A 27,606-nucleotide genomic window follows, 5' to 3' on the forward strand; every position below is an offset into this window, starting at 1 on the left:
GGAGTCAGCAACTTTTTTCTGTGAAGGGCCAGATATAAATATTTTAGATTTTTGAAGGCCATTCAATGTCTGTCACAACTACTTGACTCTGCCATTGTAGTGTGAAAACAGCCATAGACAGTATGTAAATGATGAGCATGACTGTGTTCCAGAAAACGATTTTTACAAAAACAGGTGGTTGGGCCAGATTTGGCCCACAGATCATAGTTTGCTGACTCCTGCTCTGGATGTTATCTAACCAGTGCAGAACTTAGTGTGATTTTATCTTCACTTCTGAATGCTAGTCTTGCCTTAATGTATTTTTTAGATTGTATTGAAATATTCTGAGGGGAAGTTGGATATAATTCTCATTTATGCTCCTCTATAGGTAAGATGGTTTTTTCCCCCCCTCTGGCTTTTTTCAAGACTTTTTTCTTTACCTTTGATTTTCTAAAGTTTAAATCATATGCATAGGTATGGTTTCTTTAGTGTTTTTCCTGCTTTATAGTCTCTGAGTTTTCTGGATCCATGGTTTGGTGTCTGACATTAATTTTGGGAATTTCTCATTATTGCTTCAAATACTGCTTCTGTTCTCCTTCTCTCTTTCTTCTTCTGGTATTCCCATTACATACACTGCACGTATGTTACACCTTTTGTAGTTGTTCCATAGTTCTTGGATATTCTGTTCTGTTATTTTCCATGTTTTTCTCTTTACTTTTCAGTTTTGGAAATTTCTACTGAGTATCCTTATTCTCAGAGATTCTTTCCGTAGCCATGTCCCCTCTACAAGTGAGCCCATCAAAGGCATTCTTCCATCTCTAGTGATTTTGATCTCTAGAATTTCTTCTTGATTTTTTCTTAGACTTTTAATCTCTCTGTTTACAATGTCAGAGACAAATTGTTGATATTCAATGTGAGAACCTGGTAGAGCTCTTGGAGGTGAAACTCACAGAAGTGTGTGTACCCACCCCCTCCATGACTGGGTTCCTAAGGAATTTTTAATTCTCAGAGTTGTCCACAAGGAGGCTCCAGCAATTTGTCAGTTACAGTTCAGGGTTTCCTGTCCCAGTGCTGGTGCCCGTAGAGGATTCTGTTCTGGTAAGTTATAATTCTCTGTCTTTCCAATTTTGGGGGCAGCAGTTTGCCCTGTGAGCTCATTTTTTTTGATGGATCTTAGAACAATTGTTGATTTTTCAGTTTGTTTAGGTTTTCACTTTTTAGGATGGATTAGCAACTTCTAAGCTCTTTAAGTGCTGCACCAGAAACCAGAGGAGCTCACATAGCTTTTTTCCTATTTTCTTCTATAAGTTTTACATTTTTCATTTAGGTCTTTAATTCATTATGAGTTAATTTTTGTATTAAATGTGAGGTATGGAGAAATAATGATTTTTTTTCTGTTTGCATAAGGATATCCAACTATTACAGCACCATTTGTGGAACAGATTATCCTTCCTCCATCGAATTGCTTTTTCATTTTTATCAAAAATTACTTGACCATATATTTGTGGGCCTATTTTTGGACTCTTATTCTATTTCATTATTCTGTCTATATCTTTTCTCCAATACCACACAAAATTGATTACTTCAGCTTTGTAGTAAATCTGGAATTGCGTCGTGTGAGACCTCCTAGTTTCTTTTTTGGTTTGATTCTTCTATTTCCTTTGCTTCTCCATTTAAATTTTAGAATCACCTTGTCAATTTCTATAACAAGAAAAATCCCACTAGGATTTTGTTTGGACTTGCATTGAATCTATAGAGCAGTTTGGGGAAACATCTTAAAAGTATTGAGTTTTCAGTTCATTCCATGAACATGGAGAATCTCTTGATTTGATTACATCATCTTTGATTTCCTTTATCAATGTTTTGTAGTTTTTGCACACAGATCTTGCACATCTTTTTTAAGATTTATAACCAAGTATTCATATTTGGGGGTAATATTATAAATATATTATTTTAAAATTGCAATTTCTAATTGTTTTTTCCTAATATATAGAAAGATAGTTGATTTTTGTATATTGACTTGCACCCTGCAACATTACTACACTTACTTATTAGTTTTAGTATTTTTTGTAGATTATCTGGAATTTTCTACGTAATCATTTTCTGCAAATATGAACAATTTTAATTTTTCCTTTTCAACCTGTACATTGTTTATTTCTTTTCCTCGTTTTATTTCGCTGGCTAGAACCTCCAGTATGATTTTGAATAAGTGATGAGAGCTGATCTCCATGCCATGTTCTGATCTTGGGGGTAAGCATTCAGCCTTTCATCATTAAGTATGTTAGCTGCAGGATTTTTGTAAATACCCTTTTTCAGATTGAAGAAGTTCCCTCTGTTCCCTAGCTTTCTGAGAGATTTATTCTTTTCTTTTTAATCGTGAATGATTGTTGAGTTTTATCAAGTGTTTTTTCTATATCTGTTGAGGTTTGCTTTTTCTTCCTTAGTTTGTTGATATGATGAATTACAGTGATTAATAGTTGAATGTTGAATTAGCCTTGCATTCTCAAGGTAAACTTCATTTAGTTATGATCTGTTATCATTTTATGTACTGTTTGATTTTTATTTTTTCAGGGTTTTTTGCATCTATATTAATGAGGGGTACTGGTGTGTAGTTTTAGTATATCTTTATCTGTTTTGGGTATCATGATAATGCTGACTTCATTAAATGAGTTAGGAAGTGTTCCTTGTTTCTCTATATTTTTGAAAGCTTTGGTATAATCGGTATTATTTCTTCCATAAATGTTTGGTAGGTTTAACCATGAAGTCATCTCAGCCTGTAGGTTTCTGTTTTGCATCGTCTTTAACTATAGAATCAATTTTCAAAGTAGATGCAGGATTTTGCAAGTTATCTATTCCTTTTTAGGTAAACTTTGGCAGTTTATATATTTCGAAGAATTTGACCATTTCATCTAAGCTAGGACATAGAGTCATTCATTGTATTTCCTTAGGGCCTATAGTGATGTCCCCTCTTTCATTCCTAATATTTATAACTTGTGTCTCCTCCTTTTTTTTTCCTTGATCAGTCTAGCCAGAGGTTTATCAATTTTTATCAACAGTAGTTATTATAATTACTCATTGTGCTCCTTTCAAAGAGCTTTATTTATATTCTATTTGAAAATCTAAGAATCTGTTAAGTATTTTCTATTGTTATCCTTTTTTTATAGATAAATAAACTGAGGCCTGGATACACGGGCATACCTCAGAGATACTGCAGGTTCAGTTCCAGACCACTGCAGTAAAGCAAGTCATGAATTTTTTGGTTTCCCAATGATATAAAAGTTATGTTTACACTATGCTGTAGTCCATTAGGTCTGCAATAGCATTATATCTAAAAAATAGTACATACCTTAATTAAAAAATAGTTTATTGCTAAAAAATGCAAACCATCATCTGAGTCTTCAGTAAGTCATAATCTTTTTGCTGGTGGAGAGTCTTGTCTCGATGCTGATGCTGCTGACTGATGAGGGTGGTGGTTGCTGAAGGTTGGGGTGGCCATGGCAGTTTCTTAAAATAAGACACCGGGGAAGTTTGCTACATCAGTGGCTCTTCCTCTCAGGAATTCTCTGTAGCGTTCGACAATATTTGGTAGCATTTTGCCCACAGTAGAACTTCTTCAAAATTGGAGTCAATTCTCTCAAATCCTGTTGCTGCTTTATCAGCTAAGTTTCTGTAATATTCTAAATCCTTTGCTATCATTTCAGTAATCTGCATAGCATCTTCAGTAGCAGTAGATTCCATCTTGAGAAACCACTTTCTTTGCCCATTCATAAGAAGCAACTCCTCAAAAAGTTTTATCGTGAGATTGTAGCAATTCAGTCACATCCTCAGGCTCCACCTCTAATTCTAGTTTTCTGACTATTCCCACCACATCTTCAGTTACCGTAGTAACAGGAAAGATCACCGATCACAGATCACCACAAGAAATGCAATAATCATGAAGAAGTTTGAAGTATTGCGAGAATTACCAAAATGTGACACAGAGACATGAAGTAAGCAAATGCTGTTGGAAAAATGGCACCAGTAGACTTGCTGTACTCAGGGTTACCACACACCTTCAATTTGTAAAAAACACAGTATCTGTGAAGTGCAGTGAAGCACAGCTCCATAAAACAAGGTATGCCTGTATTAGGAAACTTGTCTATAATATGACAGCCAGAATGACAGATCCAAGGTTCAAATCCAAGTCTAGGTGGCTCCAGAGCCTTTGCTTTTGACCAGCTCTGCTTTATTGACTGGTATAAAGGATGACTCAAAATCTGATAATACTTATGAAGGGAATCCTCTCCTTCACACTGTGACTGGCAGCAAACGTTTCATTTTCATCATTGGACTGCAGTACCTACTGTTCTCGGTCTTTGGACTCTTCTCTGTAAACAGCATATAGTTCAGCACTTATTGTCATAAGATCTCTGGAGATCTGTTTGCTCCATCTAAAAGTTTAGACTGCTCAGTGAGCGTACCTACCAAGGAGAGACAGAAAATTTGGGGACTTCTGTCTGCCACAAAATACTCAATAACACATATTAGATTTTCAGAACATAGAATCTCCCGAGATCTTCCAGTGAATGGATACCTGAAGTAGCTGTCCTGATGCCATCTGTTGTTGGTAGAAATTAAAGCCTTGACTCTATCCCCTTCCCTTTAAAATATAGGAATTTATTTACCTTCTTAGTTATAAGATATGCTTTCGAAAATAAAAACTAACATAGCTTGCTTGTTTCCTTAGGTCTGACGGTAACTGCTGTAAAAGACTCAGGAGAATGGAATTTGGAGGCTGGGGCGTTAGTCCTTGCAGATGCAGGCCTTTGCTGTATTGATGAGTTTAATAGCCTCAAAGAGCATGACAGAACCAGTATCCACGAAGCAATGGAGCAACAAACCATAAGTGTTGCTAAGGCTGGGTAAGAATTTATTTTCTTTAAAATGTATGGGAATAGTGAGATTAGTTAATATATGACTATGGGAAAATGTGAACCATATTGAACTGCAAGGTATGTTTGGTCCTCTAAGAGATTATCAACTGTCACCATTCAACACACATTAGTCTTCCCATGGAGATACGTGAAGAAGTAAATTGAGGTGTTGAGAAAAAGTAAGGTAAGGCTAAAGTATAAATGTAAGTTGACTTAATTCTTGCAGGGAACTTATGAAGAGCTTTCAATGCAGCATTCAACTCGTCCTCTCATTTAGTAATTGTGTGTCTACTCTGGGCATAGTACTATGTTAGGAATTTTGAAAGATTCGAAAAGAAAAAAAATGTAATTTCTGCTTTCGATGGCATTCTCCTTATATATCCTAATAGAAGGTTTATCACTGCATATAGAAACCTAAATAATATATATTAGCATAAGATGAAGTACCTACTGTGACTCAAGGAGACTCAGAGGTTCAGGTATGTGAGTCTCTGGCTGCACGTGACCAATGAGGAGCAAACTCTGCCCCACACCGCCACACGAAGCACAGGGTAATGACAGCTCAGCATAGAGAGAATTTGAAGTCTGTGCTGCACTAAGGGTAAAGATCACAACAGCAGTGCCAATCTCCAGACTAACTGTGATGGTCTTGCACTCTACCTGAAGTGGTATGGTATTATTTGAAGTTAGACTGTAACCAATTAAAGATACAAATGCTAGAACAACCACTAGAAAATAAGAGACAAAACTAAAACTAGGGCTTCCCTGGTGGCGCAGTGGTTGAGAGTCCGCCTGCCGATGCAGGGGACATGGGTTCATGCCCTGGTCCGGGAAGATCCCACATGCCGCGGAGCGGCTAGGCCCGTGAGCCATGGCCACTGAGCCTGTGCGTCCGGAGCCTGTGCTCCGCAACGGGAGAGGCCACAACAGTGAGAGGCCGACGTACCACAAAAAACAAACAAACAAAAAAAAAAAAACTAAAACTAATATGTAAGTTGTGGAGGTAAAATGCTATCGTAAATAATCCAAAAGAAGGCAGGAAGAGAAGAAAAAGGGAACAAAGAATAGATGAGACAAAGAGAATATAATTAGCAAGATGATAGATTTATTTATGTATTTATTTATTTGGACTACATCAACATTTAAAACTTCGGAGCATCAAAGGATGCAATGGAGTGAAAAATTAACATGTGGAATCAGAGAAAATATTTGCAAATAATGTATCTGAAAAGGAGTTAATAGCTAGAATATATAAAGAACTCCTACAGCTCAGCAACACAAAATAATCAAGTTAAAAACTGGGCAAAGAACTTGAATACACATTCATCCAAAGATGATACACAAATGGCCAGCAAGCACATGAAAAGATGCTCAGCATCACTAATCACTAGGAAAATGCAAATCAAACACGATATCACCACACAAATGTTAGGAGGCTACCATAAAACAAACAAACAAACAAAAAGGAAAGAACAAGTGTTTGTGAGGGTGGGGAGCAATTGGAGCACCTGGAATCCTTGTGGATTATTGGAAATATAAAATGTAAAATGATGCAGCCACTATGGAAAACAATTTTGCAGTTCAGTTTCAGTTTTGCAAGATGAAGTGCTGGAGACTGGTCACACAACAATTTAAACACATTTAACACTATTGCATGTACACTTAGAAATGGTTGAGATGGTGAATTTTATGATATGCATTTTTACCATAATAAAAAATAATATACAAATTTGAAAAAATATAACCCATTCACATTGTTGTACAACCATTTATGTACTTTTCAAAAGAGTTTTCTAGCCAATAGGAAAGTGAGGGTGAGAAGATACTTATGACTCTCCAAACTTACTTACTTCATTTGTATATGAAGGTGTTCACAGGGACTCCTTGTGTTTATGAACTCAGTTGATTCTCCAAAATAGTTTCAGAATTATTACCCCAACACCATTGCAAATAACAACAACCACAAAGAAACTAAGTAATATTTAAGCCTTCTTTGCAGTTCTTTTTGGGTTTAGAGTATATTCCACTAAGGTTATATATGGTCAGAGTGCATGTTCAAAAGTTATTTGAATTAATTCTTTTCTTTGTGTGGTCATATTACTGATTTGGTATACAGTTAGGAAACAGGTCTTTAAACCTATGTTTGTGTACACTTTTAGAGTTTGCCTTTTGATTAATTTTGTTTTCTGAATTTGTAAAACATATTTCAAAAGTCAAAACTATTATACCAAAGAAGTTATACTCATATCCCTTCACCTTCCATTCTGTTTTCTCCTATCCCTTTCATAAACCTTGGTTTCTGATTTATCCTTCCTATATTCCTTGTTTTAGCAAAAATAGTCAAAAACACACATGTGGGTATTTGTGCACACTCGCATGCGCACCTCCCCTCTTTCTTATGCAAAAGATAGCATAATATATATACTCTTTGTCACTGTTTTAATGGTATCCTGTAATTACTATATGTAGTGTTCTCATTATCATTTTTTATATGTTTTTTATAAATTCTGCAGTTTTGGTTTGTACATCCCCTTTCTCTCAAGGTTTTTTTTTGTTTTGTTTTTTGTTTTTTTTTGCGGTACGTGGGCCTCTCACTATTGTGGCCTCTCCCGTTGCAGAGCACAGGCTCTGGACGTGCAGGCTCAGCAGCCATGGCTCATGGGCCCAGCCGCTCCGCGGCATATGGGATCTTCCCAGACCGGGGCACGAACCCGTGTTCCCTGCATTGGCAGGCAGACTCTCAACCACTGCGCCACCAGGGAAGTCCCTCAAGGTTTGTTTTAAAGAGTTTTTTAACCTCCAGGTAGAAGGACCTTTTGAAAATTATTTGTTTTTCAATGGTGCTATTCATTTCTGGTTTTATTGTATTGTGGTCAGAGAATGTTGTTTGTATTATTTCTACTTTAAGGAGCTTCATGAGTGTTTTTTCTTTGTGGCCTCATGTTAGAACAATTTCATGACTGGCCCATCTTTGCTTGAGAAGTTATATTCTTTATAATCAAGATGTGATACACACACACACAGATACACACACACACACAAACGCACACACACCTATAAACTATACCTTATAAGGTCTTCTGTATCTTTATTTACCTTTTGTCTGTTTGATGTGTCTTAGGCTGAAAGTGGTTTGTTAAAGTATTATTACTGTGTGTCTGTTGTTTTCTCTTTGCATGTCTCACATCAGAAACTTTGCATAAAGTTTCTGCTTTATCAAGGTAGTTGCTGTGGCTTTAGCATTTGCAGTTTGTGTTAATGCTGTGTGGCCTGAATTTTACCTTGCCTGGTATCAAGATCACAACTCCTGATTTCATATTATTTACACTTGCCTAATATATCTGCCTCTTCCTTTATGTTCAGCCTTTTGATTGCAATTTGTTCTCTTGTATACAGCATAAAGTTGGTTTTATTTTACTTTGCTTTGTCTTACAAGTAACCTGAAAATCTTTTTCTTTTAATGTGAGTTAAGCATATTTACATTTATTGGTATTACCAATATGCTTGGTGTCAAGTGTTTCATTTTTTAAAAAACTTCGTTTCTTTTTCTATTTGTTTGGCATTTAGGAAGGTTTGCATTCTTGTTATACATTAGGGGTTGGCAAATTTTTTGTATAAAGGTCCAGATAGTAAATATTTTAGGGTTTTGTGGGGTACATAGTCTCTGTTGCAACTACTCACCTCTGCTAATGTAGACGATATGACTGCATCAATATGTCTATGATGTGGACAGAATAAAGAAGCCATAGACAATATGTAAAACAATAGGTGTAGCTGTTTCCCAGTGAAGCTTTACTTAAAAAATAGGTAGTGAGCTGGATTTGATCTGCTGGCTGTAGTTTGGCGAGGCCTGTTCTAGGGCTTACCTATAAATACCTTTTATAATGCCTGCAGCCCCCTTTATCTTCCCTTGGGAGCTTTAAGTAATATCCTTTGACTGTACTTCATTACCCATTTGGTAACCAATGAGCATATGCTACTTTCCCTTTTCTCCCTTCCCTTTACTATTAAAAAATTGTTATATTATTTATACTTTGTCAGGACAGATAACACTTATATGTATATACTGTTCTACTTTTATACCTTCCTTTGTTTTGGTCTTAGACCTAAAATTAAATATATTCAGGGCTCACCATCAATCCTTTTGCCCGAGTATCACTGTCATCTCTTGGTTGAATGAAGGTCTCCTCTAACAGATTCCTTGGGAGGGGTTCCTGAGTACTGTACTGAGTTTGTGCAGGTTTAAAGCTATTAATATTTTTCATAGCTTTGATACTTGAAGAACAGCGTGACTGTATATAAAGACCTAGCCTTATACTTTCTTTCCTGTCATCTTGCTTTGCATGTTGCTGTTGACAAATCTAATGCCATCCTGATATCCTTTGCTTTGTAGGTGATTTGATTTTCTTGCCTGAAGGCCCAGAAGGATTTTTCTCTTTGTGGTTTAAGTGTAATACCTTTACTAGGCTATATCTTAGTTGATTATCCTTGGTCATTTTTTTTAGATGTTAGTGAGCTCTTTGAAATGTATCAATAGAAGACTTCATTTCTCTCTGGAAATGTTTCTTGAATTATAGTTTCACATATTCTGTTCTTTGTTTTGTTTTTATTTTTCAGAAATTCCAATTACGTGTATGTTAGGTCTTCTTTGCCTAGGTTCTATAGCAACCAATATTTTTCTGAGACTTTTTAGCTGTTTTGTTTTTATTATCTTGGCATTTTTATTCCTCCCCTTAGCACCCTTTATTATATTTTCATTCCTGTCTATCCTCTCTTTGGATGCCCAGATTTAAATGTTCATTTCTGAAATTATTTTGTCTCCCTCCCTTCCCCCATTTTCTTCCCTGAGTCATCTCTGGATGTTCATCTTCCTCTTTTTTATATGTTTCTGTTCTGAGTTTTTGAATTCTGATTTGGAATGGTTCTTCATACGTACAAATGTTTGTTTAAGAATATTTAATTTAAGTGAGTGTATTAAATACAGATTGCTTCTGCTTTGTGGGCTTTTTTAGGGGGAGGTGGGGTGGGGGTTTTACCAACTAAGGTATTTTGATTCTTGTGGTAGTTTTGTACTAATAATGCATATTATTTCCATTCATTCTGAAATGTCTTATCTTTTCCTGAATCAGTAGTAGTTATTCTGTTAAGTTGGTGGTCAGAGGTTTGGATGGTGTACTAGTTTTTAGTTCAGGGTAATCTCAGCTCAGTGCATTTTACTTAATAGTTTTTTCCTAAGGTTTAAGGGGGGCAGGTGATGTGTTCTGATTTTGTGTTTCTCATTTGTGCTGTAGGATCTTTAATATACTGCTTGCCTCCTTCTCCTGATTGCCAACACTCCAAGGGACCCTTGCCCCTTGTAAGTCATCTCCATCCACTCCAGGACCCTTCCCAAGCCTGCCACCTCTGGTCCCAGGAACTTTCACGTTCCTCTTTCTATTGCCCAGTAGTCACTGCTTTGATGAGGTCTCAAGGCTGTTCTCAATATTTCCCCGCTCCTTGTGGGATTCCCTCCTTGTAAGGGTGGTTTTATCTGTGTTCCTCCATCATGAGGAACCCATTGCCCTCTCCTCCTTTTCACTCAGTCTCCACCCATCTTCCTGTTCCAACATGGGCTCTAGATTAGCTTTGCTGGTTTCTAATGTCTGTTTACATGGAAATTGAAGTTTGTAGTATTCTGTCTCTCTCTTAGCTAGCTTTCAGTTTTGTTTTACAGCTTTATTTGCTCTTCTTGTTTATCCCTAAGGTCTCTGGAGCTTGTGTTGAGAGATTTGGATATAAGCAGCTGCCATTATCCTATGGAAGCCTGGAAGTCAACATTTTGTCTTTTAAGCTATTCTTTCTTGTTGTTTAAATAACACCAACTTTTTGCTGTATATTTTTAAAACATTGCCTGTGTTTTCCTTGAACCATTTCCAGAAAAAGTAATTAGATTGTTATCTGCAATCATTTTGAAGGGCTCAAATATAGATATGGAATTAGACTTGTTCCATATTCTTTAGAATCAATGGATTGAAGGTTCAGGGAAGCATATTTAGAATCAGTACAAGCAAGACTTCTCAGTGGCTAGAGCTGCCTAGAGATAAGTAGGCTGCCTATAGGGTTTAGAGGTCTTCAAGTTCATCTAGAAAAAAGTTATATAAGGAATTCAAGCATCTAATGAGTAAATGGATAACCTTTAAGGTGCCACCTATGAGATGCTGCAAATTATGGGCTGGCCCACAGACTCAGCCATGATGAACGAATTCAGCTGCTGGCTGGTTTATTGCAGAATATGTACAATACGGTTTCACATTATATCATGAAATATGGAACATGATCTGTGCTAGACATGGAACAAGTTCAGGAAACTGCATCAAGAGCTCTACCTTTTTAAAATGACCACAAGAATGTATTGGGTATTGAAAGAATTATCATAATGATGAAGAGCAAGAGTCCCCGAGCTAGTCTGGCTGGGTTGAGGTTCCATCTCCACTTCCTGCTAGCCAGGCATATCACCCGACTCCTCTGTGCCTTGGTTTCCTCATGGTACGATGGTGAGAATTGTTCTATCTGTTTCATACGGCTGTTGTGAAAATTAAGTGAGTTAATCCAGTGAAGTGCTTAGGATAGAACCTGGCACATAATAAGTGCCTTTTAAGTGTTAACTATTATAGGTCTCTAATTCCTTTCAGAAACTCGTGGGGCCCAAATGCATGTTCGAATTCAGATTTTTTGTTTCAATTTTAAGAAAGCACTACAATGCATGTGTCATATATTATGAAACCCACTAGCAGTGTCTGAGACAGCACTCTGTATTCAAATGCCTTAATTATTTAATTATTTTGTGACACTTATAAAACTTCACACTAAATGGGATAAAGACTCACATCAATTTAGGTCAGAGTTTGCTGCCAGATTACCTATGAAAACCTTGCCTTTTTTAAGAGCTTTTTGGATTTTGAAATTGTTATAAGTGAATATGGGCCATTGTCACCATCATCATCAGGTCCCTGCATTTGTCTAGGATCCTTGAGCTGTCAGCAACATGGTTCTGCTCCAGGATGAAATAGTGAACCTACAAGGTGGATGATAACTGTAAAGGTTTTTTAAAGTTATAATGAGACTAGCTCAACTTACCTGAAGTAGACCTTAAGCCAGGCCTGCTAGGGTATGTGGGAGAGTAAAAGCTGCCTTTGGGTGTGACTGGAACATAACTTGGGGGATGAGAGTTTGTAGATATAAAATAGCAGCTATATTATCTCATTGCCACCTTAGCATCAGAAGTATATTCATTTTCAGACCTGCTTTCCCATTGTTGTGACTCAGATATTTTCTCTGTCTTTGATTTATCTGTGTGTTTGTCTTTTAGGCTTGTTCACCTCTCTTTAGTAGCTCAGCTCTCCCTCTTGTGTCCATTTCAGATACCCTCAAGAGAGGCCCAGTTAGATATTGTCATCTAGATTTATGCAAGAGCAGCCCAGAGATCTCTGGCCAGTTTATGGGCTGACTGCTCTTGGGTCAGGTTCCAATATTAGGCCCAGCCAGTCGTCCATGTAAGGCAGTTTACATACAAGGGATTGTGGAGTTACGTGCTTGGTGGGCATTCCAGTGGTTGGCCTGTCCAGGACTATAATGAGGACAAAGGATCACTTAAGAAATATACCAAAGAACAAGTCATATGTCAGTTGTAAGTATTAGTAGATTTGTCGGTGCTGGGAAACAATAGTTTGTTTACACAGACAGAGTACCCTGGTGAATCAATCTAAATAGGAGGTAGCTCTTCATGAGAAAAGTCTCGAGCTCAGTGGATTTCAAAGAGATGGACAAAAAGGATGGCAGGGTTTTAAATGACAGTACTTAGTCACATGTACCTAGTGAGTTGTAAACTCTTGGTCAAGCTGTGTAGTTTGTAGAAGTTCTTACAGTTTCTCCCCAGATCATAGCTCCCACCAATTATGCAATTATGTGATCTTCATTCCTCCATTCGAGTTGTCCTTTTACGTTTGGGTTTTTTTTTAACTTTTATTTTGACGTCACTGTAATAGCTGTAATACCACTTACAGAAAAGTGCAAGAATATGGTACATGTTGGTTTTGCTCTTGGGCTGGCAGTTAAGTGTGCCCTCAGTTACCACTGTCCATCTGTCATCTCCTTGGTGGTGGGAACCAAAGAAAACACTCTTCAGGTTCCACTTAGCTCATGTGTTCATTTTTCATAGCACTTACTCTGGGCCACTCTACAATTTAAGAAAAAGTTGGACCTGCTTCAAGCAGTTGCTCATCTAATTTTGTGGCCAACAGTGTTCAGAATCTTAAGTTCACTCTCCCTAATTAGAAGCCTGTTAATCTTCCTGATGGAAAGTATACAGTTAATTGCTAAATGCAGAACTCTTTCAGAAAATGTCTCTAGATACATAAAGCATGTCAGGTTGTTCATTAGTAAGCAGGTAAGAAGGGTTAAGTATGAAAAAGGAATACTTAATCATGTATTCAACTAAAATAAAATAAGAATACTCTGAATTTTCCTCTTGAAACACCTTACCTACTCCTCACTCCCCAGTTTTCAGACTTTTCTTCCTTTGGCTTTCGTCCCCTAGAATAGGAGTCCTTCAGTGAGCCGTCATCATCCAGATGTTCTGGGCCCTTTCTCTAGGACCATGTCAGGATTGTCTTTGAGATGTTTGATACCTTGCAGCATCATTTTTAGGAACTCTTTGATATGTATGCTTTTGTTTTCTCTCTCTCTCTCATGTCTCAAGTGACTAAAGTCTGATTGACTTGTGAAGGAATTTTTGTTTGAATTATAATCTCCCTTAAGGGTATCAATGTGAACTGCTGGATCAGAATGGCTGGCCACCAAGGCTGCAGGGAATCTTGCAGAGAGGGTGTGTGTGTGTGTGTGTGTGTGTGTGTGTGTGTGTGTGTGTGTGTGTGTGTGTGACTTTATATACATTACATAGAAGTAGAGAATTCTTTTAAAAAATAAGACCCACACACTTAATTGTTCCATGTAACTGTGCCAGTTCCACAAACTGTTTTTTAAGTTGAGGTTAAAGTTTATCCATGTGGTGAGCGTATACCTGTGAGGGCATATCATAAGCCATATACCCACCATTCAAATGCACAAGGGGCTGGGAGAGAATCAGTCAATATGATTTCTGTGGTGTAAAAGCTTGTTATGGGCAGTCAGAATAGAAAAAAATGCTAAAACACTCAGGATGTCTACTACGAATGTCTACGGTCTACTAAAATGTAACTTACAGTGTTAGTGCCAAAATATAGGTCTTATTGAATCCATATTTGTTTGAAAAGACCAATAGTTTTATTGTTCTCTGCTTATGTTACTTAAATCTGAAAACATTTTTAAAGTTTGGGAGTTTAACACTTTACATTTGTCCTGGCTGCTTAATGAAAGAGAAGAAGAAACCAAGAAGGAAAGGATGCAGTGTAAGCTTAAAAGGGGGTATCAGTATTTGAAAGTACCTGTTTAAGCTGTGCAAATCAGTCCCTGCAACTGGCAAATGGTAGCTCAGTGCCACTGTGTGAAGTCATTTGAGAGAGCTTTACGTGGTGATGATCTTTAAGGCTGTAGAATGCTAAACTAAATAATGATTTGGGAAAGATAGTGTTTCATGTATTTTCCAGGTTGCTTTCAATCCTAATAGGATAGCTTCTCATCAAAGGCAGGGTATCAGATTCTTAAATAATAGAGGATACCCTCACTATTTGCTGAGGACACATTTTAGGAGAAAATCTGACATTGCAATTATATATTTGCTGCTACCCAATTATACTCATATGCCTAGGTGGAAGTACGGTCTAAAATTTAAAAACAGCAAGATGGCAGATTCTTGTTTTGCTCAGCAAACATGTCTTGAACACTCAGCAACATCATGGTCTCTGCTAGCTACTGACACCACAAAGGTGAAAAGACAAGGCCTTTGTTCTCAAGATGCTGACAACCTTGTAGCGAGACAGACAAGTAAACATTTATTGTGCACCTCGATTCCAATAGCCATGGAAGAGCCACAGCACCAGTCCCCACTGGGCTGATCTTCAGTTTTCTAGCCCACACCAGGCCTACCAGTCAGAATCTCAGAGGTGGGACCTGGGAATGTGTATTGTCAAAACCCACCTGGGTTCTCATCGACAAGCCAGGCTTGGGAACCATGGCTCCAGGGTAAGATGCCTCCACCCCTGGCACCCAGCTTGCCTCCTCCTTCCAGGATCTTGAGAAGCTGCTTCTCTGGTAGCATCCTTCACAGACTAGCCTCAGGTTAAGAGGGGGAAACAGGGAGAGGAGGGAACAGATTGAGAAGTGTTCCTTAGAGGCATCCAAGCATGCCACCAAGATGTGAAAATCTAAGTGCACATCAGGTACTCGGAGAGTGTCCTGTTCTTTCTAGACAATACGTACGAGCAGTACTTTCACCCCTTTCCTCTTTCCTATTCCCATTGCCTGTGCATCTCTTGTTACCACTCATTGGGTCAATCTAGATGTGAAAGGTAACTTGTCAACTTTATCGACCTTGTTAGAAAGCAGGGGAGGGTGTGTGTACCTCAGCGTTTAAGATTGCCAAAAAGAATGTAATGGATTGTGAGAATATCATTATTATGTTTTTGCTTTGTATAGTTTTGTGGGTGTTTTCATCACATTTTTCGGGGTGCTAAACATTTTTATTTTTAAATTGAGGGCCTATTAATCTAGAAAAGTTGGATAATCCGGAAACTGATATGTGAATGCTGCATCCAGGCTGTTTTCTGGCCTGATTCTTTAGGTTAGGAGGAGATCACTTAAACACTGGGATGGTTATTGTCATAGCCAGCGGATCTGGAGCTCAGTAGAGAGATGTGCTGTGTATTAGTCAGGTCAGGCTACGCTAACCACTATAGCAAACCGTGGCTTAACACAACCTAAGAATTAATCCTCAACTACTGAGGGATCGTCAGTCAGTAATCTTTGCTTCCCCATCCCTGGGTGGCACAATTCTAATGTATGTTCCTCGAGGTTCCCTGGCAGGACTGAGCCCCAATTTCCTGCCATAGTAACTTGCTCATCATTGTACTCTTTATTGGCTTTTCTCTTTTTCTGGTCTGACTCTCCCCACTCCTAGGGTTGCCTCCCAAATAAACTCCCTGTTCCTAAATCCTTATCTCAGAAGTCAGCTTTTGAGGGAACCCAGCAATGCACGGTCGAGCTGAGAAAGACAAGTATGTTCCCACCTTACACAGTATATACCATGGTGGACCAGACTGGTTGATCACAGTAACAGCCTCTACTTAGAAAGGGGGAAAACGGAAAATACATGGCAGGCACTGGATTGTAGAAATTCTGGGGTCCTGCTGAGCGGGCATTATTAAGGGAGGTTTTGTGATTAAACCCTGGTTCTAATTCTAAGATAACTCCTTTTGCACTGTTCTCTGGCCCCTGGCTCAGCTCAGCACACAAAGGGTTCTCTTGTCCGTTATCCTCCTTTGGCCACATCTGAAGGCGGCACCTGAGCTTCCCAGCCTGCATCCTCCTGGAGCAAGCTTAGGGGACCAAGATTGTTATTTTTGTTTGTTTGTTTTTTACAAACGTACCATTTTATTTTGATTCTTTCCTCTGACTTTTTCTCTTAACAGCTTTGAGGTATAATTCACATACTACATAAAGTCCATCCTTCTGAAGTATACAATTCTGTAGTTTTTAGTATATTCATAGAGTTGTGCAGCTATTACCACTGGTTCCTGAGCATTTTAGTCACCCCAAAGAGAAATCCCATATCCTGTAGCTCTCACTCCCCATTTTCCGTCTCTCCCAAGTCCTTGGCAACTACTAATCTGCTTTCTATCTCTGTGGATTTGCCTGTTCTGAACATTTCATATAAATCGAATCATATAAGATGTGACTTTTTGTGTCTGGCAACTTTCACTTGTTTTTAAGGTTCATCCGTGTTGTTGCATGTATCAATAGTTTGTTTCTGTATATGGCTGAATAGTCTTTCTTTATATGAATATACCACATTTTGTTTATCCATTCATCAGTTGATAAAAATTTAGGCTGTTTCCAATTTGGGGCTATTATGAATAATGCTACTAAGAAGATTCAAGTACAGGTTTTTGTGGGGACAATATGTTTTCATTACTCTTGAGTGTATACATAGGAGCAGATTGCTGGGTCAAATGGTAACTCCATATTTAACTTTTTGAGGAACTGTTTTCCAAAGCCACTATACCATTTTACAATCTCTCGAGCGATGTATGAAGGGTCCAATTTCTCTACATTCTTGCTAACACTTGTTATTGTCTTTGTGATTATAACAGTACTAGTGTATCTAAAGTCGTATCTCACTGTGTTTTTTTTTTAACTAAAGTGTAGTTGATTAACAGTGATCCAGATATATATACAGTTATATATCTATATATCTATATATATATATATTCTTTTTCAGATTCTTTTCCCTTATAGGTTATTATAGAATATTGAGTATAGTTCCCTGTGCTATATACAGTAGGTCCTTGTTGGTTATCTATTTTATATACAGTAGTGTGGATGTGTTAATCCCAAACTCCTAATTTATTCCTCCTACCCCCCTTTCCCCTTTGGTAACCATAAGTTTGTTTTCTATGTCTGTGGGTCTATTTCTGTTGTTTAAATAAGTTCATTTGTATTTTATTATTTTTCAGATTCCACATATAAGCAATATTATATGTTTGTCTTTCTCTGTCTGGCTTACTTCACTTAGTATGATAATCTCTAGGTCTATCCCTATTGCTGCAGATGGCATTATGTCATTCTTTATACAGCTGACTAATGTTCCATTGTATAAATATACCACATCTTCTTTTTCCATTCATCTCTTGATGGACATTTAGGTTGTTTCTGTGTCTTGGCTATTGTAAATAGTGCTGCCATGAACATTGGGATGCATGTATCTTTTCAAATTATAGTTTTCTCCGGATATATGCCCAGGAGTGGGATTGCTGGATCATATGGTAACTCTATTTTTAGTTTTTTAAAAAACCTCCACACTGTTCTCCATAGTGGCTGTACCATTTTACATTCCTACCAACAGTGTAGGAGGGTTCCTTTTTCTCCACAACCTCTCTAGCATTTATTATTTGTAGACTTTTTGAAGATGGCCAGTCTGACCAGAGTGAGGTGATACCTCCTTGTAGTTTTGATTTGCATTTCTCTCATAATTAGCAGTGTTGAGCATTTTTTCATGTGCCTGTTGGCCATCTGTATGTCTTCTTTGGAGACATGTCTGTTTAGGTCTTCTGCCCATTTTTTGATTGGGTTGTTTGGTTTTTTTGATATTGAGCTATATGAACTGTTTGTGTGTTTTGGAAATTAATCCCTTGTCAGTAGCATTGTTTGCAAATATTTCCTCTGATTCTGTAGGTTGTCTTTTCTATTTTGTTTATGGTTTCCTCACTGAGGTTTTGATTTGCATTTTCCTAATGACTAAAGACATTGAGCATCTTTTCGTATGTTTATTAGCCATTTGTATATCTTCTTTGGAGAAATGTCTATTCCAATCCTTTGCCCATTTTTAACTGGGTTATTTATCATTTTATTGTTGAGTTCTAAGAGTTCTTTGTATGTTCTGAATATAAGTCCTTTATCAGATATATGATGTGCAAATAATAATTTCTTCCATTCTGTGTGTGGGTTTTTTCACCTCCTTGATGGCATCCTTTGAAGCATAAAAGTTTCAAATTTTGATGCAGTTCATTTTACCTATTTTGTCTTTTTTTTTACTTGTGCTTTTGGTGTCATTTGTGAAAAGGTTGTTTTTACAACTTGAAAGCAATTGTCAATGAAAAAAATTAATCAATAGTCGATCTAAGAAAGAAATGGAAAATTTTATTTGAGCCAACCTGAGATTATAACCTGGGTGACAGTCTTTCAGGAAGCTCTGAGGACTGTTCTGAGGTCAAAGCACAGTTACGTAAGTTTTTGACATGATGGGTTATATGTCAAAGGATGTATTATTGACAGTTTACACAATCCAGATCTACACATACAAAGTGAGCTGTGGGTCATGGATCATCGTGGCCCCTTACAAGATTAAGAAGGAAGGTTATCTCCTAAGGAGGTCTGGTTAATGCAGATACACAATACACACTAAAGGGGAGGGAGGAGGCCCAAATAGGCAGAGAAGAATTTTATGTTTAAATTTTCTTGTCTTGCCATAGAGTATGAATTTTATTCCATCACAGCAAAGGCTTCTTCAGACTGAGTTTGTGGTTTCTTTGGCAGTGCAGATCCCGTAGTAATTTAGGTCTCTGATCCCTTTGCTTCTAGTCAGTTGCATATGCCAGTATCCAGAATTCCTTTCTTGACATATTTCTCAAGCTCAGTTTGTTGGGTTTTGGGGGTTTTTCCTTCTTTGCCTTGGGCTGCTATAACAAAATACTGTAGACTGATTGGCTTAAACAACAGACATTTATTTCTCATAGTTCCAGAGGCTGGGGAGTCCAAGGTCAAGGTGCTAGCAGATTCGATTCCTAGTGAGGACCCACTTCCTTGCTCTGAAACAGCTGCATTCTTGCTGTTGCCCGCATGGCCTCCCCTCCACGTGCGAGCCGGAAGAGAGAGCTGTTGTCTCTCATCCTCTGCTTTCAGGATGTTAATCCCATTATGAGGGCTGTACACGCATAACCCCATCTAAACCTGGTTACCTTCCTAAGCTCCCCAACTCATAATATCAGCACTTTGGGTGACAGGGCTTCAAAATAGGAATTTTTGGGGGACACAAACATTCAGTCCATAACGCTCTCCATTTCATTTTTTTAAATTGTGGTTAAAAAACAAAAAACATGTAAAATTTACCATCCTAATTATTTCTAAGTATACAGTTCAGTAGTGTTAAGTACATTCACATTGTTATGTAACCGATCTTCAGAACTCTTCATCTTGCGAAACTGAAACTCTACACCCATTAAACAACAGCTCCCCATTTTCCCCTCTCCCCAGTCCCTGGCAACCACCATTTTACTTTCTGTTTCTGTGAATGTGACTACTGTAGAAACCCCGTATAAATGGTATCATATAGTATTTGTCTTTTGTGACTGACTTAATTCACGTACCATGATGTTCTCAAAGTTCATCCATGTTGTATTTTGTGGCAGGATTTCCTTTCTTTCAGGCTGAATAACATTTCATTGTGTGAGTGTGTGTATTGTTTATCCATTTATTCATCCGTGGACACTTGTATTGCTTCCTCCTCTTGGCTATTATATAGCTGCTGTGAACGTGGGTGGGCCTTCATTCCATTTTTCTTCAACTTAATGGTGGCTACCCTAAGGCCATCTAAGCTGAAGGCTTCACTCTTTTTTTTTTTTTTTTTCTTTTGGGCCTCTCACTGTTTTGGCCTCTCCCCTTGCGGAGCACAGGCTCTGGACGCGCAGGCTCAGCGGCCATTGCTCACGGGCCCAGCCGCTCCACGGCATATGGGATCCTCCCGGACTGGGGGCACGAACCTGTGTCCCCTGCATCGGCAGGCGGACTCTCAACCACTGCGCCACCAGGGAAGCCCAAGGCTTCACTCTTAATCTGGGTCACTTTATACTACTGAGAAAATTGACTGGGCCTTTGTTGTTCAAAGCCTGTTTCAGTCTTTTCCCTTACTTTCTGGGGTCTAGAGGCAACTGTCTTTTCCAGCCCTTCAAAGCCTCAAATTCCTGAGCTGTCTATTCTCTTTCGTTACTCCTTGAAAAGTGGTCACTTCTCTCCTGTGCTCATCTCTTCCTGCAGTGTTTTGCCAGAGGGAGTTTTTCTTGCTTGAGTCACAGTCTGATGTGGGTGGTGGGTGAGGCGCTGTGCTCCATAGTCCCTCAGGTGGCTGTCTGACTCCAGGGCCTTATCCTCACCTGTACCAGCAAAGAGAGAGAGAAGCGGGGAGGGTTGCACAGGAAGGCTTTTAGGAGCCTGACCTGGAAGTAGCATATGTTCTCCTACCCCCATTCCATTGGCAAGACTTGTTATTACAGCTCTTCTTAACTGGAAAGGAGGATGGGAAATTAAATCTTGCTCTGTCCCCAGGGAGAAAGGAAAACAAGGTTTGGTGAGCACAGAGCAGCCACTGCCACAGGCTAGAGCTAAATTTGGAGGTGCCAGCCTATAGGTAGTGATTAAACCCATGAGCAAAGATGGGGATCACCGGTAAAGATGTAATGAGAGTAATGGGGGACCATCACAAAAATAAGGGTACTATCCGGAGGGCCTGTCATGGTAAAAATAATTTATGTAACTTAACTTTACGATGTTTAGAAAAAGTACTCCCATGTATATAGGAAGTTTTAAACATGTGGATTAAAAATGGAAAAATAGCTTTTTCAGAAACTGGAATGTTTTCATTCCTTGAAGTTAATGCAGAAAACAAAATATATTAGCGTGATTATTTTATGACTGATGAAGCCTGTGAGTATAAAATGACCCTGAATTTTAGAAATACTGTACTAAGTAAAGATTAATTTTTATCACTTATTCAGTACATGTTTATTGAGCATCTAATATGTGACAGACAGTGTGAGCATTATAACAGTAAGTCACAGGCCCTCAAGGGGGATCAAATTAAGTAGGAAAAAAAATAAGGCAAGGAGGGCTTCCCCAGTGGCACAGTGGTTGAGAGTCCGCCTGCCAACGTAGGGGACACGGGTTCGTGCCCCGGTCCGGGAGGATCCCACATGCCGCGGAGCGGCTGGGCCCGTGAGCCATGGCTGCTGAGCCTGCGCGTCTGGAGCCTGTGCTCCGCAACGGGAGAGGCCACAACAGTGAGAGGCCCGTGTAACGCAAAAAAATAAAAAAGTAAGGCAAGTAATGGATACCTAAAACATGAGGCAGAATCTTCAAGACCACAGGAAGTATTTAAAATGTGACACCACCAGGGTGGCAGTCTGGAGATGAAAGAGCATTGGTTTTGGAGTTAAGCAGATCTGGGTTTGAATCACAGCTCTGTAGCTCTCCACATAACCTTGGGGAAGTTATTAACAACTTGGGACTTCTAGTTTCCTTATTTCCAAGTTGGTGATAATAATATCTACCTTTCAGGTTGTTGTGAAGATTAGGGGTAATATGTATACACAAAGCCTAACACAGTGCTTGGTATTACAAATATGGTAGTTATCTTCTTATTACTGAGGAAGGTAGAGCTCGTATTGGATTGGAAAAATGACCCTTACCTTCCACTAATTCATGAGTTCCTCATTCAGTAGTATTTAGCGAAGCTTTACTGTGCACACAGTGCTTAGACCGTGTGAGTATCTTTGTTCGCTACAGCCCCATTCAGTTTGTAATGCAGTCATGTTCGTACACAGGTCTGCAGCCACCAGGTTTATATGCTGTCTTCCCCTCTTTCAAGTGATCGAGACCACTCTGTCCCTTCTGACGCCGTCCCCATCCTCCTCTTTGCTATTGGCAGCTGCCTGACTTACTACCCCACACAGTCTTCTCTTCTCCTGCCCACCGCTCTACCTTCATTGCTTGAATTTCCACAAGCTGCCCCTCAGGAAACCTGTTTTCTTCACGTATAAATCTTCCTTAGCCCCCTTCCCTAAGCTTCTCCTTTCATTTTTTCCCAGTTACCTCAGGAATAACTCACCACCTTTTTTCTGTCTTGGCTTGCTCATTTTCCTTCTCACGTCATGGATATCGTTAAGAGTCTATGTCTTACACGTATCCAGGCATCTCCACAGAAGTCTCTCTTTGTGGACACTGACGCTGACGCCAGCTTCCGTTGCACACGTCCTGTCTGGCAGGCGCTGTGTTGAGCCTCCTTATCCTCCAGCAGTCCTATAGTAAACTAACTGAAGGCCGGGACCAGCTATACACCCTTCTCATTTCTCAGTACAGTCCTCTGCACACAGGAAATGGCTTGTAAATAGCTCTTGATCAGAGAAAGGAAGAACAATCAATTTTACCTCTCAGAAAATAATTTTTGAGAAATTAATTCATATACAGTTGTATTTTGTTTCATTGCCAGTATTGCAGCAATATTCCTTTTTTATGATAAATGCAAACAGCCTCGCTTCAGTATTGGATTAAATGTGCTTTTTGTGGGATTAGTTAGGGACCATTTATTACATTGTTTTTATGGCAAACTTGAATCTGAGTTCTAAACAGCTGCCTTTACAAAGTCATTTTGGTGCATAAATGTTAAGATGTGGACTCTCTGTTCAAAATTTTTCCCTATCAATAATTTTTTTAAAAAGAGGATTTAGTTTTCAGTGAAAGTGCCTCGTTTGTCTTTCTCTTCTGTGTCTTCTTGTGCCATTTACCAAAAATAAAAATTCTCAAACTTTTTCAGTCTTCAGGCATGAGGTAATTGCTAGAGCCAACTGGAAACAGATCAGGGATTAACAGACATAGCACATGTTTGCCGATGTCCCAGGGTTTTGACTGCTGAGAGGCAGACATGCCGCTGTAACTGAAAACAGTCATCACTAGAGAGCATACAACTTTACAGAGAAAGAATGCTGTACTCGTTGTTGTCAGTGAATGTGCCGTATTATTTTGAGGGCTTGCCCATCATAAACAAGTTTAAAAACAACATCTAAGTTATGTCACCTCCGTATCTATCCTGTCACTGCTCTGTTGAAGACTTGAGTGCCTCTTCCTGGGCCACTGCCCTTGTCTCTCCCATGTGTCCCGTCCGTGGTCCTTCCCCATCTGACCAGCCCTCCTCCGCAGCCTTCCCTTCACTGTTGCTCCTCAAAAACACTACGCTGATCAACCTTTCTTTTTCCTGATTTCTTCTTCTTTTATCCCTCCCTCCCTCCCTCCCTTTCCCTTCATCCTGTTTCTTTCACTTTTAGAAAACCGAAACAAAGTAGGTAAACGCACAGAACAAGTCCAGATGTCATGAAAGGCCCAGTTCAAAAACTACTTCGTAATGTTTCTCTGAGTGTCTCTTCCATCCACATAGATGAATACACATCATCTTTATTTCCCCTGGGAAATTTATGTTTCTAGAACTTACCATATTCTGCCTTGTCTTACCATTATAGCTAGTGGACTGCAAGCTCCCTAAGAGCAGTATGCATGTGTGGTTTAACTTTGTACACCTCTTAACACCCCTTAGCAGAGGGGTCCGCTCATACTCAGGGCATAAGAAGTGTTTGTTAAATACTTACTTCTCTTCAAGATAGGCTAGTGTAAATGTCCTTCATTTGAACTTGGTGTTTGTATCATTCACATTCTCTTTCACATGAGTGTAGATTTTCAAGGTGCAAGAGCAGTCCCTTTCTATTAACAAGTTTAATCTTGCTTTTCATTTGAATCCCAACAGTCAGTGAATTGTACCTTCTCTTTTGGTAGCCTCGTGTGCAAGCTGAACACAAGGACCACCATCCTCGCAGCAACCAACCCCAAAGGCCAGTACGACCCCCATGAGTCTGTGTCAGTGAACATTGCCCTTGGCAGCCCGCTCTTAAGTCGATTTGACCTGATCCTGGTTTTGCTTGATACCAAGAATGAAGACTGGGATCGTATAATTTCTGCCTTTATCTTAGAAAACAAAGGTACGTGGAGACGAACAAATCATTCAAATTGACAAAAAGTAGACGTAACAAATGAAATTTTTCTTGAAGAAAATTAAATAAATACCCAAGGTACCGTAACTAATGGGCAGTAGAGAGAGGCTTAGATAGAAAGCAGTGAGACGAGTCAGTTAGTGAGCCCAGAATAACAAACGGAAGGAAAAGGGTCTTTCTCTGCTTGCCATTGATGAGATTAAAGTTGGTAAATGTGTCCTTTGTGGTGAAAGGGGGCAACCTTATGATATATAATTACCACATGGTTCACCTCTTGCACCCAAAAAAATGGACTGAGTTTATGAAACAGAATTCTAAATGTGGGACTTCTGTCAAAAACTTAGATTTACCAAGTACTATTTATTTCTGTATATGGCAGAACAGAATTATTCTGAATAATTTAAACCTCTGTAGGAAGCTTACCTTTATTAAGCTTAGCGCCTAAGACTGTTTATTATAGAACTATATGCAGAGACACATCTAGATTTCAATGGCCACAAAACCTGAAGGTCATCTTTTTAAAAATGAGTACAAGAACTTTAGCAAAACCCTTCATATGAGATGTTTGCCTGTTCTTAGAAATTACTGACCCAATACGTGATATATACAGGTTATCCAAGCAAATCAGAGAAGCTCTGGAGCATGGAAAAGATGAAAACCTATTTCTGCCTCATTAGGAATCTGCAGCCCACACTGTCTGATGAGGGTAATCAAGTTCTCCTCCGGTACTACCAGATGCAGAGGCAGAGCGATTCCCGGAATGCTGCCCGGACAACCATCCGCCTGCTGGAAAGCTTGATACGATTAGCAGAAGGTTTATTTCCTTCAGCAGATAATACTTTTATCGGGTGTCCAGTGTGAGCAAGGCATGGGGCTTGGCACCGTGAATTCAGAGATGAGTGAGGATGACCTCTGAGGTGCTTGCTCATAGTTGCTTAAAAAGTAAAAACTCGGAGCTATGAAACCACTCTTCTGGGGACGGATTATAGATGTTGAGTGGAACGAAGCGTCGTTCAGAAAGAGGAATCTCTGTGACATCTCAGAACCTCCCATAACTTAAGACATCATTCATGTAGACCGTCTCATTTACGGATGTTTGTTTCTTGATGGCTTCTGTTAGCACTTGGGGTGGAATACTCCCTTACTGGGAAATATTTCCTATATAGCACCCTGGGTTATTTCTCACCAGTTGCCACTCACAGCCCACCACTAGCACAATAATGCTGAATTAACAGTACCATGCTCTATCCCATCCCTAAGGTATGAGACTTACATGCATACTTGCAGCTAATATGCGTCTCCAGACGTTTTCTTTTTTTTCTAATACTGGCTTTTACATTTAGCCCTTATTAAACAATCCTAAATTTTTTTCACATGAGCTGACTGTATCATATGATGATATAATATATGCTTACCAAAAAGTTCTATAAAACAAAAGTGCCTCCCTCACTTTTTCAAGGATTTATAACGAATATTAAGGCAAGAAATACCCAAGATTCAGGCTTGCAAATTTGGCAGTTTTGAAAAGCTCACAGATAAAGAGATGTATCAGAGATGAGAAATGAATATTAATTTTAATTTTGTATGATTTATAATAGATTAGAAAGTAAGGATTAAAAGTCACTGAATATTAAATATATGCCGCATAGCACCTTTCTTTGCTGGAGCCCAGAGTACCTTTTCATGTAAATACACAGAACTGCCATGGGCTGTGCAGAAGGATTAGGCCCATTATTAGAGAAACAACCTTAAAGCTAGTTGAAGTTAGACTTACGTGCTTGCTCTAGTAAAATGTATTTGTTATTAGTAGCTCATTTATAAAATACGGTTTTGGAATGGGGGGATCCAGGAGAGTATTACATTTATCACCTCAAAAATTCATAAAAATAATTCTCCATAATTTCAAATGCACCTTATTAGCTCATGCTCGCCTGATGTTCCGTGACACAGTGACTCTGGAAGATGCTATTACAGTGGTGTCGGTAATGGAGTCCTCCATGCAGGTAAGGATATTTTGTACCTGATGTTTTGTTTTGTTTTGTTTTGTTTTGTTTTTCCGGTACACGGGCCTCTCACTGTTGTGGCCTCTCCCGTTGCGGAGCACAGGCTCCGGACGCGCAGGCTCAGCGGCCATGGCTCACGGGCCCAGCCACTTGGCGGCATGTGGGATCTTCCCGGACCGGGGCACAAACCCGAGTCTCCTGCATCGGCAGGTGGACTCTCAACCACTGTGCCACCAGGGAAGCCCTGTACCTAATGTTTGAACCCTAGTTACAAGCATTGTTTAAAAGAGACAATTTATAGCCTATCAGGAGTTATAAAAATGATCATATTCTAGACCTAGTAATTCCTGGAAATATATCCAAAGGAAACTATTTAAAAGAAGGGGTAAAAATTGTCATAGAAACAGTCTCTGCATCAGTAGCATTGCTTTACCCACTGGTATAAAGCAGTGGGTCTCAATCCTTTTTCTCCTCAACACGCCTGGGAGATGCTTATGGTCCCACTAGAGACAGTGTGGCTTCTCAGAGCAATGCATGCCACCAGGAATTGAGGGACAGGACCACTGAAATTTGACAAAGGCTCCCAGGTGATTCTGATACTGTGATGGGGGTGTAGAGGGCTGGTCTCAGCCATCTGGGATCAGTGGCCTCTAGTGTGTACTTCCTGTCTGCAGGCTAGCCTGGTGACTCTCCCTGGCATTTCCCATTTTCTCACCCTTTCAGGGAGGTGCTCTGCTGGGAGGTGTGAATGCACTCCACACATCCTTTCCTGATAACCCTCTGGAGCAGTACCAGAAGCAGTGTGAACTTATTCTGGAAAAGCTGGAGCTGCACAGCCTCTTAAGGGAAGAGCTAAGAAGACTTGAAAGGTGAGAAAAGAAAACCAAGAAAAGCATGTGATGGAAAATGCTTGTTTGGCATTTAGTGAAATGGAAGAAGTATCAAGTAAGTGGAAAATCTGTCTGTACTCTCAGTAGGGGATTTCAGTTATCTAGTACTGTATAATCTACTACCTCAAAGCTCAGTAGCTTAAAAACAAAACAAAACAAACAAAAAAAGACACGACAACTTTTTAGTGCTCACTTTTCTGGGAGTCAGAAATTCAGGAGCTCTCAGTGGGGATGGCTTATCTCCATTCCACATAGTGCCAGCTGGGGTCACTCATACACCTGCATTTATTTAGCTGGGAGCTCAATTGGAATTGGAACATCC

General features: G+C 39.2%; 1 protein-coding gene across 1 annotated transcript in view; it reads left to right on the forward strand.

The window, feature by feature from the left end:
• The window catches only part of MCM9 (minichromosome maintenance 9 homologous recombination repair factor), an 84,150-nt gene that overhangs the window by 46,564 nt on the left and 9,980 nt on the right, over positions 1-27,606 (forward strand). The window contains exons 8-12 of the mRNA XM_060030035.1: positions 4,706-4,880; positions 24,177-24,379; positions 25,002-25,205; positions 26,312-26,394; positions 27,118-27,263. Coding sequence (XP_059886018.1) covers positions 4,706-4,880; positions 24,177-24,379; positions 25,002-25,205; positions 26,312-26,394; positions 27,118-27,263 — 811 coding nt within the window. The remainder of the gene's footprint in view (positions 1-4,705; positions 4,881-24,176; positions 24,380-25,001; positions 25,206-26,311; positions 26,395-27,117; positions 27,264-27,606) is intronic.

The sequence above is a fragment of the Delphinus delphis genome, chromosome 14 (assembly GCF_949987515.2).
Source record: "Delphinus delphis chromosome 14, mDelDel1.2, whole genome shotgun sequence".
Taxonomy (NCBI): domain Eukaryota; kingdom Metazoa; phylum Chordata; class Mammalia; order Artiodactyla; family Delphinidae; genus Delphinus; species Delphinus delphis.